Source organism: Protomyctophum parallelum, assembly GCF_964188405.1.
Source record: "Protomyctophum parallelum genome assembly, chromosome: 15".
Taxonomy (NCBI): domain Eukaryota; kingdom Metazoa; phylum Chordata; class Actinopteri; order Myctophiformes; family Myctophidae; genus Protomyctophum; species Protomyctophum parallelum.
Genome location: NC_139710.1, coordinates 36,257,820 through 36,279,245, shown reverse-complemented (window position 1 = coordinate 36,279,245; position 21,426 = coordinate 36,257,820). Strand labels below are relative to the sequence as shown.

The following is a 21,426-nucleotide window of genomic DNA, read 5'->3' as shown; positions in this document are numbered from 1 at the left end:
CCAGAAAGTATTTATTTTTCCAACTGACAACACACACTAATATAATATTTTCCTTGTTCATAACAAGGTGCTCTGTGTAGTAGACATGTCCCTCCCGGCTTGTTTTAGCAGACTTGCGTTAACCCATTAAATTAAAACCATGCAGGAAAGCATGCTTTCTCCAGTGAATTAACCCATTTTGGGGCGGAAACCCCTTTTGTTGTTAGCATTATGTTATGCTTTAGCTATTGAGAAATAGCAGATCTACAAGCTCATAGCGCGCCACCGAGTGGCGCGCTATGAGCTTGTAGGTCTGCTATTTTTGAAAAAATCGAAGAACGATTGACATAGAAACATAGCTTTTTCAGAAAACTGTCAGGATGTATAAGACATTTTTAGAATCTGATCTCAGCTCAAAATGGGTTAAAACCATGCAGGAAAGCATGTCTTCTCCAGTGAATTAAAACCATGCAGGAAAGCATGTCTTCTCCAGTGAATTAAAACCATGCAGGAAAGCATGTCTTCTCCAGTGAATTAAAACCATGCAGGAAAGCATGTCTTCTCCAGTGAATTAATGATAAACTAAGGTATGTTTCTATAGGGTTATACTGTTTCCATAGAATGGAGACCCGCCCTTTGCTGCGCTTACAGCCAATGGCATTCATTCCCGTTTGCATTTTGGACCCGCTATAGAAAACAATCACACCCGTGTGAACTGAGTGTTGCAACTCCCCTCTCTCCCCCTCCTCTTCTCTCTCTCTCTCTCTCTCTCTCTCTCTCTCTCTCTCTCTCTCTCTCTCTCTCTCTCATTAGCAGGCAACAGTGCAGCACTAATACTATCTCTCTCTCTCTCTCTCTGTTTCTGGCACAACAGCGCCCCTACTGGTACTCATAGTCATACTGGTGCTCATGGCCACATAGGTAGGTGAACACAGACATTGCTGTTCCTTGGAGTGGTTGCACCACTCAAAAAATATAGGCTTCCTTTAAAGTCTTCCTGTACAAACCAAATGTCCATATTATTTTAGAACGAGACCGATATATGGGTGTGGGTGTGGCAGTATCTCGGCCAAAGTCTTCAAAAGTCTTCAAAGGTTGTCTGGTCTTGTCTGGTCTGGTCTGGTCTTGTCTTTCAACTTAACCCATTCTGACCTGAGATCAGATTCTAAAAATGTCTTCTACATCCTGACAGTTTTCTGAAAAAGCTATGTTTCTATGTCAGTCGTTCTTCGATTTTTCAAAAATAGCAGACCTACAAGCTCGTAGCGCGCCACCGAGTGGCGCGCTACGAGCTTGTAGATCTGCTATTTTTCAATTGATAAAGCATAACATAATGCTAACACCAAAAGGGGTTCCCGTCCCAAAAAAACGGGTTAATTAGAATTGGTGATACACTTTTTGACAAAATAATATCCTTAAAAACAAGTAATCGTGGTCTAATACAAAATCAGGACAAGCATTGAACAGACGCAATAGTAATGCATAACGGGGTCCATTTGGTTTATTTAACACTCTGTGTTCTTCTGTGTACGAGCCATGGAGTGAATGAAGGAATGTAGTGTATACATTTGGTATCTGGATGAGGGTCTTCTTTGTCACCCGTTCCTCTCACACTGAATGGGGCGGTTAATGATAGACCTCACCCACATGGAAATAAAACAATACAATCATTGTACGGAAGCTATCTTTTTAAAGTCAGCACTGGCATTGAGTCTTAGGGATGGCTTATCTGTAAGAGGCGGAATGGTGTGTGTGTGTGTGTGTGTGTGTGTGTGTGTGTGTGTGTGTGTGTGTGTGTGTGTGTGTGTGTGTGTGTGTGTGTGTGTGTGTGTGTGTGTGTGCGTGTGTGTGTGCGTGTGCGTGTGCGTGCGCGTGTGCGTGCGTGCGTGCGCACACACACACATGATTTTTGTATGCAAGGGGTTTGACATGAATTTGAATTCTGCAAATCCTCATAAGTAAAAGGAAATTAGTTATTAAGCAGGTTCTCAACTCTCTCTCTCTCTCTCTCTCTCTCTCAGTATTCTTTCTTCTTTTTCTTTCTTTGTTTCATGTAAAACATTAAACATAATAATATTGCGACTGTCCTGTAATCCTTTGATATGTTCTTAGAAGTGATAGTTGACTGACTTTGTAATTGTCTTAACGCATTCTGGGCGGGAACCCCTTTTGGTGTTAGTATCATGTGTCGTGCTTTAGCTAATGAGAAATAGCAGATCTACAAGCTCATAGCGCTACGAGCTTGTAGGTCTGCTATTTTTGAAAAATCGAAGAACGACTGACATTTTTAGAATCTGATCTCAGGTCAGAATGGAAAACTGTCAGGATGTAGAAGAATTTTTTTAGAATCTGATCTCAGGTCAGAATGAAAAACTTTCAGGATGTAGAAGACATTTTTAGAATCTGATCTCAGGTCAGAATGAAAAACTGTCAGGATGTAGAAGACATTTTTAGAATCTGGTCAGGTCAGAATGTCTTAATGTGAAGGCTGTTGAAATCCAGGTCTGAGTCCATCCATGACTGCAGCAAGATTACTGTTTTTTTTTTTCTTTTCTTTTACCAACTGAAGCTGAGCTCTGACTTTTAATTATTGGCTCCAAAAACAATTACTTCAGTGTTGTCTCGTCTTAAGTCCTCCGGTTATTATCTGTGGCACTCACATGCGCGCACGCGTGCACACACACACACACACACACACACACACACACACACACACACACACACACACACACACAGGCAAACGGCTACCGCGCATGCAGCACACAAGGCTCGGTAAGTGAATTTCCGAATTTGAGGCAGAAGTCAAAGGGCTGAAAATGTCAATTGCAGTGGAGATTGTGTGTGCAGGTGTGACTGATTCATCTCAAGGTATCTCTCTCTCTCTCTCTCTCTCTCTCTCTCTCTCTCTCTCTCTCTCTCTGAGACCATAATTGTCTCTGTTGGATGGAAACTTCATGTCCAAAAGGGTTAGGGTTAACCCATTTAGGCCTGACGCCGACATTTTTAAAATGTATTCTAAATTCTGGACCCCAAAAATGATATGTAATTGGCCTGAAAATATGTTATTCCAGGAACCCCTCAGAAGCAAAGATATTGGCGAAAAACGTTCGCTCTGAAAGAATAATATTCAAAGGTTTGTGCCGCATTTTCACGATTTTTCAAAAATAGCAGACCTACAAGCTCATAGCGCGCCACTCTTGTGGATCTGCTATTTTTCAATAGCTAAATTATAACTTAATGTTTAAAACACCAAAAGGGGTTCCCGCCCAAAATTGGTTAACTGTTAATTTTCAAGATTCAAATTCAAAGGTCTAGCAGATCAACCCTCCATGTTTCCAGCTTGCAGATCTGCTATACTTTTGATGCTTTTGTGTAACACAGTATATGATCAAGTATGACGTGAAGTTATGACAAAAGAAAGTATGGACATTATAGAGCTTTCTGGCCCGACAGCAACAATTTGTATAACTTCTGTGTTTGCCCCACTGTACGGCTAGGCTAGCCCATCTCACGGCGTGAGCTTGCAGATCGGCCGTTTTCAGCTAAATGACACTGTCGAACGTCAAAGTATATATTTATATTTAAATGACTATGTAAAAATGGAGATATGTTTTGCCAAGGGACTTGTAGCAGATTTTATCTGTCAAGCTTGGGAAAGAAGACAGAGTACTCTGTATGAATCTGAGTTGTAATATAATGAATTATGTAATGTAAACATGCTGTAAATGCATTAATTATGTAATATATAACATGCTGTAATTGCAATTGTGAAATGGTGTCTCATAAACCCATGAGGGTTGAGCACAAGGTGTGCATGACACGAAAATAAACAAACAATCAATCAATCAAATATATCAGGCTTAAATATCTCTCTCTCTCTCTCTCTCTCTCTCTCTCTCTCTCTCCCTCTCTCCCTCTCCCCCTCCACACCTCTGTGTCTCTCTCTCTCTCTCTCTCTCTCTCTCCCTCTCTCCCTCTCCCCTCCACCCCCCCCCCTCTCTCTCTCTCTCTCTCTCGCCCTCTCTCTCTCCCTCTCTCCCCTCCACACCCCTCTCTCTCTCTCTCTCTCTCTCTCTCTCTCTCCCCCTCCCCCCCCCCACACACACCTCTCCCCCCCCCCCCTCTGTGTGACTCCTGCTATAGTTGATGGCCACCGCGTTGATAAACGGCCTCCATTAAGCGGAACGGTTATTGCGGGACGTCGTTTTCAATTAACGCCACTTAGCCATCGCCGTTATGGCCACGTCCACAACCTTGACGGACGCGGGGGTAGATATAGGGAGGAATGCACAACCTCCCTGCACACAGCGCACACCACACCACACACACACACCCGCCATGGACCGGCGAGGCGGCCCGGTTGGGGGGGACGGACACTTGAGACTTCCGTGCGAGGCATTAATCAGCGGCAGTGTGACAGCGATGCTTTTTGAACGCGTCGCGCCAGTTAAGATCGACACTTAAAGTGAAGCTGAGGTGAGACTTCAGAGGGCGCGTTGGTGTGTACGTGTGTGTGTGTGTGTGGGGGGGGGGGGGGGGGGGGGGTGGGTGAGTGTGTGTGTGTGGGGGGGGGGGGGGGTGTGTGTGTGGGTGTGTATGTGTGTGTATGTGTGTACGCACGTACGCACGTATTTACACGGCCCGGCTCACAGTATATCAAAGTGTTTTAACAGACTTCAGCACTTTGCAAAGTAAATGCAAGCCATTAGAAATGGCCCATTGGGCCATGGTTGCGCTACTACTGTGAAATCCTGAGTGTTTCGTCTAACTGTTAATTTAACTGTACAAATGGAACCAAATGGTTTTATTTGCACACTTAACAAGGGGATTAATCGACAGTGCAGATTTGACTGTGCGTTAAAGTGAGTCGTCGTCATTAAGTAACAGTATGTATATCTGTGTGCCGTGGAGATTCGCTGCACGTTGCTGTCAAAGAAACGCATACATAACGCATACATAACACACGCACACACACTCACACACACACACACACTCACTAAGGCTGTCCCCGAACATCCGGGGTTCGAACCTTCGCTCGTTAGGGTTGGCACTTGAATCTTAATTAAAACCTCTTGAGCCCCGTTGCCCCCGCCAGCCGGGGCAGTGGCTGTCCACCTCATGAACAGCTCCCAGCTCTCATGAACAGCTCTCAGCTCTCATGAACAGCTCTCAGCTCTCATGAACAGCTCTCAGCTCTCATGAACAGCTCTCAGCTCTCATGAACAGCTCTCAGCTCTCATGAACAGCTCTTAGCTCTCATGAACAGCTCTCAGCTCTCATGAACATCTCTCAGCGGGTCAATGGGGCTGGTCAAGGTCTCAGGTTCAAGGTCTCAGGTTCCAACTCCCCCCTGGATTACATGTTTACATGTTACATGTTTAGATGTTATTAATAATCAGGGGGGCACACAACCGATGCTCCAGTGCGCATTTGCGCACCAACAGCTGAGACAGTTCTGTAGAGAAATCTGACAGGCATTCAAAAGGAACACAAATGTCCTGTAAGTAGATTTAGAAATAAAACTAGTGCTGACTAATCATTACATGTGGCTCTTATTTTTAAAAGGACGTCCGTTTCAGTTGTAAACAAGCTACTTTGACATTTTCCCAAAGTTACGTGCTGTCCCTGCCTGAACCTCGGACAGCCAACCAGCGTCAACTCAGTCAGTGGAGAAGGAGGTGAGCGTTAGGGTGAAGCCAAAGATGATGGAGGAGAGCCACCGTTCCCAAAAGGTGTTGAGAAAAGCACAGACACTTATAAACTTTATAAAGCATGAAAATAACAATCGACAAATGTTCACCCAACAAACCAGTGCTTTTATCAGAAGACTCATCTCTCAGATAATATTGTTCGAGCCTTTTGTGAGCTTTCGTTCTTGGTGTACAAACAGCAGCCCTCTCTCTCTCTCTCTCTCTCAATATCTGACAAACTTATGAAATGTACCTCAGAGCTCCCGTCACGACAGTTTCCACCGTTGGTTCCAGCTCTCTTACGGAGCGTGAAGGTGCCGTGTGTAACTTTCTTACTCCTATAAGTTCTAACCATCTATCTCTGTGCTAATGTCCTTGGGCACACACGGCAATATCTAATGTTTCTATAGCTGTCAACTCTCTTGCACTGAGCCAGTTGACAAATGACCCCTCTCTCTCTCTCTTGCGCGCGTCCGTGCGCACACACACACACACACACACACACACACACACACACACTCGCACACAAATCAGCCCCCGACAGGGGACGTTGCGGGTGGGTTTGCGTCAGCCACTGTGCGGGTGAGGTAATTACTCTGAAAGCTGATTTCAATAAATGTCTAATTAGGGTTGTTATGATGCTGTAGCATGTGCCATGCTGTCTGTGAATGACCAAATACTTGATTCTAATCGGCTGGTTTCTGATTAGACCACATACTAAATGTTGTTAATGTAGCATGTTAATGTTTTGTCACAATCAAAATCTACAATGTAACTAGTAAAGTACAAATACTTGAGTAGATGTACTTAGAGTAGTCACTTTCCACCACCGCAACAAAGTATAAAATATGTCATTAATTAATGGCCAACAGTGAAAGGAAGAAGCAGCATCTATTGTAGGAAACACATTGAACTGGCAATGGCATTAAAGAGCGTACTGTATATACTGTATCTGTGTGTGTGTGTGTGTGTGTGTGTGTGTGTGTGTGTGTGTGTGTGTGTGTGTGTGTGTGTGTGTGTGTGTGTGTGTGTGTGTGTGTGTGTGTGTGTGTGTGTGTGTGTGTGTGTGTGCTTGTGTTCATTTGTGTGCGTGTACGTGTGCATACATGTGTGTGTGCACATGCACGCACATGCATGCCTGGGTGGGTGTGTGGGTGGGCGGACGTGCGCAGTAATTCCAGACAACCAGAGGAAGGCTATTGTCTCATGAATTGCTAATAGCGACTGTGAATGCTCTTTTATCATGCAGCGCTCTCGTGGGAGTGCCGTTTTTACCCATTCATCAGATCCATTACAGCAGCGCTCTGCTCTGCTCTGCTATGCTAACCCAGACAGGCTGATCTCTGTTAGCGGAGAGGGCTCGCTACAGCGCGGGTGGCAAAATGTGTGTGTGTGTCTCTTTTTAGTTTAACTCGAGGCACAAATTGCGCTACGTGGGCACCCCAGTTGTATTAGAACGGTGGTTCTTGTTGCCAGTGGTCCGGGGACCACCAGTCGTCCCTGTGGGGGTTCCAGGTGGTCCCCAGCTAAATGGTTGGTAAGGAAAATAGACCCTTATAGATTGACTAGACCCTCTTGGACTCTTGCATGTGGGTGCATTTGGATTGTTAAACCATCTGCGTTACATAATTTACAAGAAGACACTGTATAAAGCATAAAAAAGACATGTTGAAATGAGTTTCTGCCTGACGGCGACAATTCGGGGCTTAAGTCATGGCAAAGACATCCTCCTTGTGCAAAGGGCTGTCGTTGCACTTAAAGACTGTGCGTGTTTTGCCACTGTTCCACCAAACTGTATTTTTACTGTATCTCCACCAGACAAACTGACGGCTCTGCAGCCTCGAGGCGAGATAAACAGGAGACCAGGAAGATGAGTTTAATCCATTTTAAACCGATTGGCGCGCTACGAGCTTGTATAGGTCTGCTATTTTTGAAAAATCAAAGAACGACTGACATAGAAACATAGCTTTTTCAGAAAACTGTCATTTTCAAACAGACATTTTTAGAGTCTGATCTAAGGTCAGAATGGGTTAAACTGTATTTATTACTATATCTCCACTAGACAAACTGAGGGTTCTGCAGCCTCGAGGCGAGATAAACCAGGAAGATGAGTTAAAATTCTGAAACGCTCTTCCCTGTCTGATACATTTCTGCATAGATGCCCTCCGGCCATGTTTCAGCGGTCAGATCCCTATAGCTGGTCTTTGGCGGAACGGGAGAGGAAAAACAAAGCGTAACGAATGCGTATAATCAGACGCCGTGGCACACAGTGGCAGCATAAGATTCCAGAGAATCCGGTGCTGTCGTAAAAAAAAAGTGTCCAATGTTCGGATGGTTCTAGAACTGTTTGGAGGTTCAGGTGAAGAATTGAATAACTTTTTTTAACGCCAACGTTTTCGTTGAGAAACATTGCTTCACTGTGGCAGTTTTTCCACTAAACCTTTGTTTTAATCCTGGGCGTGACTCTCCTTCTGCCAACCTGTGAGAGCCCTGAACTGAGCAGCATTGAACTTCCCAATGTGTGAGGAGGGAGCAGGCAGGCAGTATAGCGACCAGGGCTGCATCCGAATTGCTAGGGTTGTTCCCTACTCCCTACCCCCCATACGGGGATCCATACTCTTGTGGACTCTATAGTGATGATTTCGGACAATACTCCCTGTATGGGGAGCACCGACTCTGACGTCAATATCGGTAGAGGGCGCTGTAGGTCCGCGGGTTCATGTACTTTTTATTTGCATGAAATCCCCATTAGGTTTTTTCAGATCGCCTCATAAAGAACTGTTTGAAAAATAAACAAATCATCCCGGCCGTTTCACTCATTTGGATATGAAGGATCAACTGACTACAAGAAACCAGTCAAAACGCTGCTGCTGAATTTTCGCTAGGAACAGACTGTATCAAATAAGTGACTGCAGGCTGTCACCTCCCTGCAAGGACAATTTTTTTTAAAGTTTTAAATTCATGAATGAATAAAGAAAAAATAGGTTAATGAAAATATGTTTGCAGGCATTTAGGCCTATATGTCTATGATAAAAAGGTTATTTTAAAATAACATAGGCCTATGAAAAATAGCCGATCTATAAGCAACGCAACGTCCGTGTTGTGAGCTTGTATCGGGTAGGCCTACTTTTGGTAAAGAATTACCAAAAGTAGCCGATCTACAAGCTCTGCTCACAATAATAATACGGACGTTTGGTGTTAACAGAAACAGCATTCCAATAAATGACTGCCTACATAATGAAGTTTTAATCTATTTATCGCAATTCAATGAAATAATGTTAGATAGCATATTTTTTCATGGCAGGAATTAATGAATATTAATAAAACATATGTTCGGACACAATTAATGTGTCTCACATGCATGTATTTAGCCTACGTTTACAATTTACAATTTAGGCATTTAGCAGACGCTCTTAATCCAGAGCGACTTACATTTAGGCAAGAACAAAAGCATGGGAATACATCACATAAAAGCATTTATCATGAAACATGCGTAAGATAAGAAGGTAACAGTGGAATATCTATATGATGAAACTATACATACACTATACATAATAAACTATACATATTCACTACTATGCTATACATATGTACTATGGCGTGCTATGACTATATACAATACAATTATAGTGCTGTCTACATAACATGCTATAAGTCTGTGTCAAATGCTATCTAAGCCAACAGAAATGCTATGTAAGGGGTTAGGGTAAGTGCTATGGGCCATGATGGAGTCTGAAAAGGTGGGTTTTCAGGCTACGGCGGAAGATTGGGAGTGATGCTGCAGTTCTGACTGCAATGGGAAGTGCATTCCACAGTTTTGGAGCCAGAAGGGAGAAGAGTTTGGGACGTGTGGAGCGTTGTCCCGGCGTTTTTAGTGAGGGTACTTCCAGTTTCCCTGCGTTGGCTGATCTGAGTGCGCGGGAGGGTTTGTAGGGTTCAATCATACTTGTAAGATATGGGGGAGCCATACCTTTGGTTGCTTTGAATGCCAGCATCAGAGTTTTGTATTCTGTGCGGGCAGCGACCGGGAGCCAGTGGAGGGAGCGGAGCAGGGGGGAGACATGTGAGAATTTTGGCTGGTTGAAGACCAAGCGAGCTGCTGCATTTTGGATCAGCTGGAGAGGCTTAAGTGCACATGCTGGTAGGCCAGTAAGGAGGGAGTTACAATAGTCGAGTTTTGACAAGACTGTTTCCTGATTCCTGGGTGAGGAACGGTCTAATTCGTCGTATGTTGCTTGTTTGTACGTTTGTGATAAAGAATCTCACAAATATATTCTACAGCAAGCAACTGATTCCTCTCCTAACGTCATGCGCTGGGCCTGGGTGATACAATGGATCAGTAATACTATTACTATTAAAATAAAACAATTTAAAATAAATGCACAGATCATTTGTCTCGAGATCTGTAGCTTCGAGATCCGCCAGGGAAGGGAAAACGAAAGTTTAAAAAGTACATTTGTGTTGAGTTCTTTCGCTGGTTCAACTTCTGCCTCTTCTGAGTTGGAGCGCAATGAGCGCATGCATGCAGAAGCAGCGCACGTGCGCAAACGCGTGCATGTGCGCTCAAGAGCGAGCTTGAGCAATGCATTATGGGGCAGATTTGCTTCGCTGTGTTTTTGTAGTGACCATCGGATGCTCCCTACAATTCCCGGTGCATTGTGTGATACTTCAGTCCACTATGTTAGGGTGCAAAAATGCTCACTACACATTCGGACACTACAACAAAATGGCGGAACGCCAAAGTAGTGCACTATATGGGGCATAGGGAATGAATTCGGACGCAGCCCAGGATTACTGCATGTTCTTACCCTAGGGCAGTGGTTCCCAAAGTGGGGTCCGGGGACCCCCAGGGGTCCTTGAGGGAGTTCCAGGGGGTCCCCAGCTACATGATAGTTTGGAACCAAAATGGACCCTTAGGGCCGATTCATACTGTAGTGCCGAAATGTTTTCGGCTCGTCAGAAATTTTCAGTAGCACCGAAGAGCCGACTTTAGGACGGTACCCGCCCCCCCGATCCTCAAATGACGTCACATTGTAGGCTCTACAGCGCCGAACCGACTTTTATTCCGCTGTAAAATAGGAGTATGAATCGGCCCTTATGGGTCTGTAACTCAGAGAGTGTAACGGGTCCATTTGGTTCCATTTTTACACTCTCAGATTTAAATTAACATAATATAAATTGGGGTCTCAGAGATAGAAACACCATTTAATGGGGGTCCGTAGACTAATGCATGTCAAACTGGGGGGTCCCTGATTGAGAATCACTGCTAGAGCCGAAAAGATCTTCTCTCCCTGGCATATGTTTTCTAATGGGGGCTAATTAGTGCCAATTTGGGGGTCCTTGACATGAAAAGGTTTGGGAACCACTGCCCTATAGGGGACACCGACACGGGGAGAACATGCTAAATCCACACAGAAAGGCCCTTTCTACTGTACCTACTGTATATGGGCGCTGATTAGATGCCGCGGAGGAGAGAACATCGCTATAGCGACCGCGCCACACCGTGCTCCCCAGATTCATACTCCTCTCACACAAAGAAGGGACAAGTTGGCTCGAATTGGTCTCTTCTGCCGGTGTCATTGACTTGGTCTCTTCTGCCGGTGTCATTGAATTGGTCTCTTCTGCCGGTGTCATTGAATTGGTCTCTTCTGCCGGTGTCATTGAATTGGTCTCTTCTGCCGGTGTCATTGACTTTGAATTGGTCTCTTCTGCCGGTGTCATTGAATTGGTCTCTTCTGCCGGTGTCATTGAATTGGTCTCTTCTGCCGGTGTCATTGAATTGGTCTCTTCTGCCGGTGTCATTGACTTTGAATTGGTCTCTTCTGCCGGTGTCATTGAATTGGTCTCTTCTGCCGGTGTCATTGAATTGGTCTCTTCTGCCGGTGTCATTGAATTGGTCTCTTCTGCCGGTGTCATTGACTTTGAATTGGTCTCTTCTGCCGGTGTCATTAACTTTGAATTGGTCTCTTCTGCCGGTGTCATTGAATTGGTCTCTTCTGCCTGTGTCATTGACTTTGAATTGGTCTCTTCTGCCGGTGTCATTGACTTTGAATTGGTCTCTTCTGCCGGTGTCATTGACTTTGAATTGGTCTCTTCTGCCGGTGTCATTGACTTTGAATTGGTCTCTTCTGCCGGTGTCATTGAATTGGTCTCTTCTGCCTGTGTCATTGACTTTGAATTGGTCTCTTCTGCCGGTGTCATTGACTTTGAATTGGTCTCTTCTGCCGGTGTCATTGACTTTGAATTGGTCTCTTCTGCCGGTGTCATTGACTTGGTCTCTTCTGCCGGTGTCATTGACTTTGAATTGGTCTCTTCTGCCGGTGTCATTGACTTTGAATTGGTCTCTTCTGCCGGTGTCATTGACTTTGAATTGGTCTCTTCTGCCGGTGTCATTGAATTGGTCTCTTCTGCCGGTGTCATTGACTTTGAATTGGTCTCTTCTGCCGGTGTCATTGAATTGGTCTCTTCTGCCGGTGTCATTGACTTTGAATTGGTCTCTTCTGCCGGTGTCATTGAATTGGTCTCTTCTGCCGGTGTCATTGACTTTGAATTGGTCTCTTCTGCCGGTGTCATTGAATTGGTCTCTTCTGCCGGTGTCATTGACTTTGAATTGGTCTCTTCTGCCGGTGTCATTGACTTGGTCTCTTCTGCCGGTGTCATTGAATTGGTCTCTTCTGCCGGTGTCATTGAATTGGTCTCTTCTGCCGGTGTCATCGAATTGGTCTCTTCTGCCGGTGTCATTGACTTTGAATTGGTCTCTTCTGCCGGTGTCATTGACTTTGAATTGGTCTCTTCTGCCGGTGTCATTGACTTGGTCTCTTCTGCCGGTGTCATTGACTTTGAATTGGTCTCTTCTGCCGGTGTCATTGACTTTGAATTGGTCTCTTCTGCCGGTGTCATTGAATTGGTCTCTTCTGCCGGTGTCATTGACTTTGAATTGGTCTCTTCTGCCGGTGTCATTGAATTGGTCTCTTCTGCCGGTGTCATTGACTTTGAATTGGTCTCTTCTGCCGGTGTCATTGAATTGGTCTCTTCTGCCGGTGTCATTGAATTGGTCTCTTCTGCCGGTGTCATTGACTTGGTCTCTTCTGCCGGTGTCATTGACTTTGAATTGGTCTCTTCTGCCGGTGTCATTGACTTGGTCTCTTCTGCCGGTGTCATTGAATTGGTCTCTTCTGCCGGTGTCATTGACTTGGTCTCTTCTGCCGGTGTCATTGAATTGGTCTCTTCTGCCGGTGTCATTGAATTGGTCTCTTCTGCCGGTGTCATTGAATTGGTCTCTTCTGCCGGTGTCATTGACTTGGTCTCTTCTGCCGGTGTCATTGACTTTGAATTGGTCTCTTCTGCCGGTGTCATTGACTTGGTCTCTTCTGCCGGTGTCATTGAATTGGTCTCTTCTGCCGGTGTCATTGACTTGGTCTCTTCTGCCGGTGTCATTGAATTGGTCTCTTCTGCCGGTGTCATTGAATTGGTCTCTTCTGCCGGTGTCATTGAATTGGTCTCTTCTGCCGGTGTCATTGACTTTCATTGGTCGCTTCTGCCGGTGTCATTGAATTGGTCTCTTCTGCCGGTGTCATTGACTTTCATTGGTCTCTTCTGCCGGTGTCATTGACTTTCATTCCTATACAATTTCCCCCTCAGGGATAAATAAGCCGTTATCATATCTCAGCTGCTTAGCTGTTATGATACAAACACCCAGAATGGAGAGCTGACGGTTTGTTTTTGCCTGTGATGAGAACTGTGCATTATATGAGCCAGTAGTATTATTATTATATTAACATTATACTATGTATGAGCCAGTAGTATTATTATATTAACATTATACTATGTATGAGCCAGTAGTATTATTATTATATTAACATTATACTATGTATGAGCCAGTAGTAGTATTATTATATTAACATTATACTATGTATGAGCCAGTAGTATTATTATATTAACATTATACTATGTATGAGCCAGTAGTATTATTATTATATTAACATTATACTATGTATGAGCCAGTAGTATTATTATTATATTAACATTATACTATGTATGAGCCAGTAGTATTATTATTATATTAACATTATACTATGTATGAGCCAGTAGTATTATTATATTAACATTATACTATGTATGAGCCAGTAGTATTATTATATTAACATTATACTATGTATGAGCCAGTAGTATTTATATATTAACATTATACTATGTATGAGCCAGTAGTATTATTATTATATTAACATTATACTATGTATGAGCCAGTAGTAGTATTATTATTATATTAACATTATACTATGTATGAGCCAGTATTATTATTATATTAACATTATACTATGTATGAGCCAGTAGTCCACAGTATATTCTTTGGTTGCTTTTATGTTCATCGACTAACTTGTTTCACTGACGAAAACAAATCTAAATAAAAACGAATCAAGACTAAAAACTAAGACTAAATACATTGACAATTGCGTAAAAAATAGGAGAGCTGATATTAACCCATTTAGACCTGAGGCCGATTAAAACAAATAAAAAAATCTAGTTTTCAGAAGAAAATGTCAGTGGTGCTCAACCTTTTACATGTCAGGGACCCCCCAGAATTATCTGTATTTGGCCGCGGACCCCCATTTGGAAATATGTTGTTCCAGGGACTCCCCCAGAAGCAAAGATTTGAGTTAAAAATGTTCACTCTGAAAGAACATCAGTCGCTGAAAGAATATATGTGACCAGTGCCAGTGGTTTAATATACAAGGGGGACATGGTCATTTTTCAGTTAATTACATATTACTAGTCCTTACCCGTTCTGAATATATGAACAGCAAATCATGTTCAGTGTGTGATGTAATAGATCACATTACTGATAGGGGGGGGAATTGTTTACAGATGGTCTTGGGAAGTTGGGTTGGGCACTAAAGTATAGGCTAATTAAATGCTGTAGTACAATCATAAGTACACCATTGATGTGTGATGTAAATATGGTGGTGATATTCTGCCTTTAAATGGAAGTTATTGAATATTTTCAAGTTCGGTGTTGCACTTTGTAGACGGTCCCTAACCGCTCACCGTCTGCTGCCCATGGAGATATAAGCTATTAAACGGTGAACGCGGAGGTTGGCTTTTTGGGCTTCAAAGCAAGTTGTAGTTTGTTCTTTATATAATCAGGATAAGAATTAGATGTTTTGTGTGATTTAGGAACGTGTCGTTGTCATTGCATCTGTCTGTATGTATTTTGTCATTGTGTTGTTCCGATGGCACGGGATCTGTCTTCTCCAAACGTCTCCATTTGGCCACCCCGAGACCCCGACAGATAAGCATTCCGTTGTGATCGTGCTGTTCAGTGTGTCACGCAGCCACGCTGGGTGCGCGGAGGAGGGGGCGGACAGTGTAGTCGGAGCGGCTGCAGTCCTGGCTGTGTGTCGCTGATCATAAGCCCAGAAACAGTGTCCTCGGAGCGGCTGCAGTCCTGGCTGTGTGTCGCTAGTCATTCACATCCAACACGGATACAAAACAGATGCTCCGACGGGGCTGGGTTTCGCTTCCTACATCACACTACAAACGGTGACCTATCGAATTATGCGTCCCACACCCGGCCCACTGAGTCGGGGTCCCCCTCCACAGGCACACAATTCTTCAAGTTACAATTCTCCATGATCGTGTGGTGATGTAAAAACAATATCTGTACAGTAAATATGACAGTAGCGTCGGTAAAATGTAGCCTAGCTGGATTCTGGGAGCGTGCAGATTTTTTTTGGCATGGAGAGATGTGTGCTAATAGTGTGGCTCGGTCGGAGATAGACCACGGACAAATAAACGGGTTTTTATTCACTAATAAATTCATTATTAATCTTATTGGAAAAATGGCTTCGTTAAGACCTCCATAATATTATGGTCAATGCCTGTGTGAAAAGTGGGAGCGATTGGTGCAGGCAATGAGGAGATAAGGTGGTGTTTCTGACAGACAGACACACATTCAGACAGACATTCGCTCAATTATAGTATGATGATGAAACTGCACACTGTAACCTTTCATATGATATATTGCTCATTGAAATTGGGGGGGAAATGAAGAAGATATGACCATTTGAAACTTGTTGAACTGGAAACCCCAAAGTACAGAATTTGCCCTTCTAATATTTCAGCAGTGATCTGTGACTAGGGGGCGCTGTTTTCCCTTCATTCCTCCATTATTCAACCAGCAGTGTTGCCATGTCTGCTTATTATAATTAGTTGGCCTTGTTTCTAAAGAAAAATAATGCATAGGCCTACTGTACCAATTTTATAATAATTTATAACCTGTTACTAAAAATGTATTTGACAAAAATAAAGTGTAGTTGATTATTTGGGCTTGTTTTTAAAGTGTAGTTGATTATGGAGAGTTGGTAACCAAGTGGAACCTTATTAGATCAGGCCTATGTAAATGTTCCAGATGAGTAGCCTACAAATAAAATAGCTATATTAGCCTGTTATTATTATTTGTCTGCAGAAAATAATGTATGCCAGGGTCCAGGGACACTTATTTTGGGCTTGTTTTCATATACCGGGTTGCTTATTTCTCAGAACCTGGCAACCCTGCGATAGCTTTTTAGCTACGTTTAGCATTATATTTATATCAATCCTGTAGCTAGAACAAGTACATATCGCGCTATATTACATATCGATATGATCTGCGTTATTATGACCTTAATTTTCATGGCAGGTACATTCCAAATAGGGTGGCCAGACGTCCGGTTTCACGCCGGACAGTCCGGTTTTAGACCCACCTGTCCTCCTCCCAACTCAACCTCTGGCCGGACACATAATTGTCCGGTTTTGTGTGATATACAGTGCTTGTGTCATAACTGTCATTTACGTCGTCTCTGTATTAAAAGCTCCGCAGGGCTGCTCAGCTCCGCAGCGAGCCGGCCACACTCCCACTGTCTTAAAAAGAGAGAGGAGATGTTGCCATGTCCGCTTAATTATAAGCGACTTTGGCCTTGTTTTATAAAATAGTCTACTAAGCCTAGTCAGGCTTCTTTTGGGCTTGTTTTCATAGACATGGTTGCTTGTTTCTCTTCCAAAACCTGTCAACACTGCCAGTGGGATGGTCTGTTTGTTTTTTGTGGAATGTGTGTTCTCACAATCACTTTAGTATAGTTAATGCAGGGATAAATAAACCAAATATGCCAAAATGAAAAACTACATTTAATGAGCAATATGGCTCGACATCAGAAAGAAAGGGAGGCTAAAGCACTGTGAACATAGGCTACTGGCTTCATTCTATGTCCCACACCGATGACCATAAGACTGTATAAAAAAACCCACAAGAAAGAGATTCAACATAAAACATATCTAAACATGAAATAAAATAAATTGATTATAAAAGGAATGACCTTTGTGGTACCCCATAATTTAAAAAGGTTAATTGAATTAGCAAATATATGTTCTCTGTGGACATACTGCTGGAGATGATGGTGGTGAAAATCAGGTGCGTGCAATAGTAGTAGTAATAATAATAATAATAATAATATCTGGAATTTTATAGCGCTTTTCTAAACACTGTGTGTGTCTGTTTGGGGGGGGGGGTGGAGGCTGGGGAGCGAGCCCCGCAAAAGTGTCCTCCTTTCTGAGGTCTTGCAGGTGGCCACCCTAATTCCAAAGTAACTAATAATAGCCACGTTATGGTGACATAATGTTACAATGTTTACAATGTTTACATTGTCTTCTTCTTCTGCTATTGGAAGCATGTTCCATTGTTCTGATTCACCAGTGCCCCCATCTGGAACATTAGCTTTAGGCGGACCGAAAATAAACACACTTTTTACAAAATACGATGGTTAATACTTCTTTCTCTGCTATTTCTGTTAGCCAGTTAGTAAAAGACTAGTATTATCTTCAAAAACGATTGTGTACAAAAAAGCGGATTTTAGCGGAATTTGCATACTTTGAAAGGAAAGCTGATTTTCTGATTAGCATTGGTTAGCATTGCTTAACCCAATTGTTAAAACATTAGACATAGTGACTTGTTTAAGCAATTGCAACGACTTAATGACACTAAAACGACTTTCTGATCGAATAAAAACATTCTTTAACATTCCAACTGTGTTAACCCTCTTATGGCCACCCTTAATATCATCTTATTGTGCCTTAGGCCAACTTTGGCTGACTTTTTGAATGACTATAGAATAATGTGCGATATGACCACAATGTCACGAAATATCTCATTTTAAAGCTGCACATCTCGGCCCAGGCCGTAGCGTAACGGTCTGGGCACCGGACTGGTAATCCAGTCGCAGTGTGCCGCGGGTTCGACTCCCGGACCCGACACGCCCTTTACTGCATGTCATCCCCCCATCTCTCTCCCGTTTCCTGTCAGCCTACTGTCTGTCCCTTAAAAAATCAATAAAAGGCGTAAGCCGCAAAAAAATATCTTAAAAAAAAAAAAAAAAAAAGCTGCACATCTCTAGTTTACACCGAAAAAAAAAATATGTTCCTAGCATGTTCCTTCGTTTACTTATAAGCACTTTAGTACACCTTGGTTTGACTTATCACTGAAACCAAGGTCTACTAAAAAGCTTATAAGTAAACGATGGAACAAGCTATAATCATAATTATTTTTTCATTGTAAAGTAGTGACTTGGAGCTATAAAATGAGACATTTCGTGACATTGTGGTCATATCTCACATTTTTCGATTGCCATTCAAAAAGTCGCCAAATCTGGCCAATGCTGGCCAATGCCCCATTTCTTAATTCGTCATTTTAATGCAATAAGAGGGATCAGCGATCTAAATACAATACATCACGTTTTACTTTCGATTTCAAAGTAATACCCAGAAGTTCCACTTGATGGCAGTAACGTTCCATTATTCTGATTTTGACAAAAGTGTTAAATCTGGCTAAATCACTTCCTGTCAAACGAGGTAAACAAAGGAAGCTAATTTGACCCCTAGCTTATAGCTTGGCCGTCCGGATTGCTAAACCAACATTAGCTTTGTCATAACTTAGTCAGATTAAGCTTAAAAACGGCCAGGAACATCCCAAAATATCACATTTGCCGCGGATCACATAGAGACGGCGCGCGTGCACGATAGTGCACGATCGCGCGGGTTTCGGCCGGTTTTTGGTAGATTACATAAAAATAATTAAAATAATGTCAAACAACTGCAATATTTTGTTATAAAAAGACGTACTGACAGGGCAGTACGTCTACCACGCAGATAACGTCATTGGCTTGGAGGGATTTGTTGATTTACTACGTCAATTAACATGGCAGTCTATGGGCTTGACGTAGTCTTGGCATTCAGGGGGTTAATGTGGCTAAAAACGAAAACCACCAAAAAAATAAATGAATTGTATTTTCATCTATAACTGTATATCAACTGTGCCGACTTGTGGTTGAAATCACTGGCCTGGGACACATATATATTCAAAGACTTGCGTCACATTTTCACGATTTTTCCAAAATAGCATATCTACAAGCTTGTAAGATCTGCTTTTTTTGAATAGCTAAAGTATAACATAATGCTTAAAACACCAAAAGGTTCATCGACTAACTTGTTTCACAGACAAAAACAAAACAAAAATCTAAATAAAAACTAAGCTATCGGCTAAGACTAAATCCATTGACAATTGCGCCAACAAATAGGAGAGCTGAGATGGAGACAGTTTGGGGGGAGACAGACCATATGAAAGCTGAGATGGAGACAGTTTGGGGGGAGACAGACCATATGAAAGCTGAGATGGAGACAGTTTGGGGGGAGACAGACCATATGAAAGCTGAGATGGAGACAGTTTGGGGGGAGACAGACCATATGAAAGCTGAGAGGGGAGACTGTTTGGGGGGAGACAGACCATATGAAAGCTGAGAGGGGAGACAGTTTGGGGGGAGACAGACCATATGAAAGCTGAGATGGAGACAGTTTGGGGGGAGACAGACCATATGAAAGCTGAGATGGAGACAGTTTGGGGGGAGACAGACCATATGAAAGCTGAGAGGGGAGACTGTTCGCGTGTACGTGCGATGTGTGTGCACGCACACGCGCGTGTGTGTGTGTGTGTGTTTTTTTTTCTGTCTATGTTTATATAAATAGATAAATAGGCCTACTGTATGCAACACACGTGACGTTTGTGCTCAGGTGCAAGTGATGGACACACGTACTAACACGCACATGCTCGCACGCACACATGTACGCACGCACACGCACACACACACACACACACACATGCACATGCACGTGCATGTGCATGTGCATGTGCACGCGCACACAGTCACACGCACACAGTCACACACACACAGTCACACACACACAGTCACACACACACACACACACACACACACAGTCACACACACACACAGTCACACACACACAGTCACAGACACACACACACACACACACACACACACACACACACACACACACACACACACACACACACAGTCTCACACACACACAGTCACACACACACACACAGTCACACACACACAGTCACACACACACACACACACACACACACACACACACACACACACACACACACACACAGTCACACACAGACACACACACACACACACACACACGCACACACGGTAGGGTACATATATACGACAGTGTATATGCATGACTGGCTGCCTATAAACATGCATCTATCTATGCTAGCGTGTGACATGTTTAATTCATCGAGCCGAGCCGTACGCTGCATAAAACGCTACTTAAAGCTGACGTATAGCGCACCGTATGCGTTCAGACAAGCCAGAGCAGGAATGTGTATGTGGTGAGTTTGCGATCACAGATATGCAAGCACGACCAGCAGCACATGCTGACTGGAACTGCTATGCTTGTGCTCACACACGCCACAGAGCCCGGCCGATGACAGATATCTGCGCCTGATCCCGATGTGCTTGTAGATCACATAGCTGAAGACAGAAGTAGACTGTATAAGGGAATATGAAGTGGTTAACCCATTTAGGCCTGACGTTGACATTTACAGTTTACAGACAGTTTTCTGAAAAACCTCATGTTTCTGTATCAGTGGTTCTCAATATTTCATGTCAAGGACCCCAAAAATGATATGTAATTGGCCGCCAACCCCCATCTGAAAATATGTTGTTCCAGGAAACCCTCAGAAGCAAAGATTTGAGTTAAAAAAGTTTGCTCTGAAAGAATATATATTCAAACTTCAAAGATTTGTCATCATTTTCACGATTTTTCAAAAATAGCAGACCTGCGAGCTTGTTGATCTGCTATTTTTCAATAGCTAAATTATAACATAATGTTCCCGCCCAAAATGCGTTAATGTTTAGTATTCATAATCAGAATCTTACAAAGTAACGAATGTAACTAAAACTACTTAGCAGTGGAGTAAAAATAACGATATTTGCCTCTTAGATGTATAGCGAAAGTAAAAGTATTTAAAATTGGAAAACACTCCTGTAAAGTGGAAATATACTGCAAGTGTACTTGCAGTATACCGTACATGTACTCACAGGTGTACTGTACTCAAGTACACATGTACTTACTTAGAACGAGTACTACAAGTACTTGGCTACTTTAACACATTTTGGGGCGGGAACCCCTTTTGGTGTTACAATTTACAATTTAGGCATTTAGCAGACGCTCTTAATCCAGAGCGATTTACATTAAGCAAGAACAAAAAAGCATGGGAATACATCACATAAAAAACATTTATCAAGAAACATGCGTAAGCTAAGAAAGTAACAGTGGAATATCTATATAATGAAACTATACATATAAACTATACATCTATACTACTATGCTATACATATGTACTATGACGTGC

General features: G+C 43.0%; 1 protein-coding gene across 1 annotated transcript in view; it reads left to right on the top strand.

The window, feature by feature from the left end:
• Positions 1-5,261, top strand: part of LOC310871826 (transmembrane protein 132D-like) — a gene marked incomplete at its 3' end in the record, with an annotated part of 194,895 nt that extends 189,634 nt beyond the window's left edge. Inside the window, exon 7 of the mRNA XM_083783462.1 lies at positions 5,246-5,261. Coding sequence (XP_083639588.1) covers positions 5,246-5,261 — 16 coding nt within the window. The remainder of the gene's footprint in view (positions 1-5,245) is intronic.
• Positions 5,262-21,426: the final 16,165 nt, after the last annotated feature.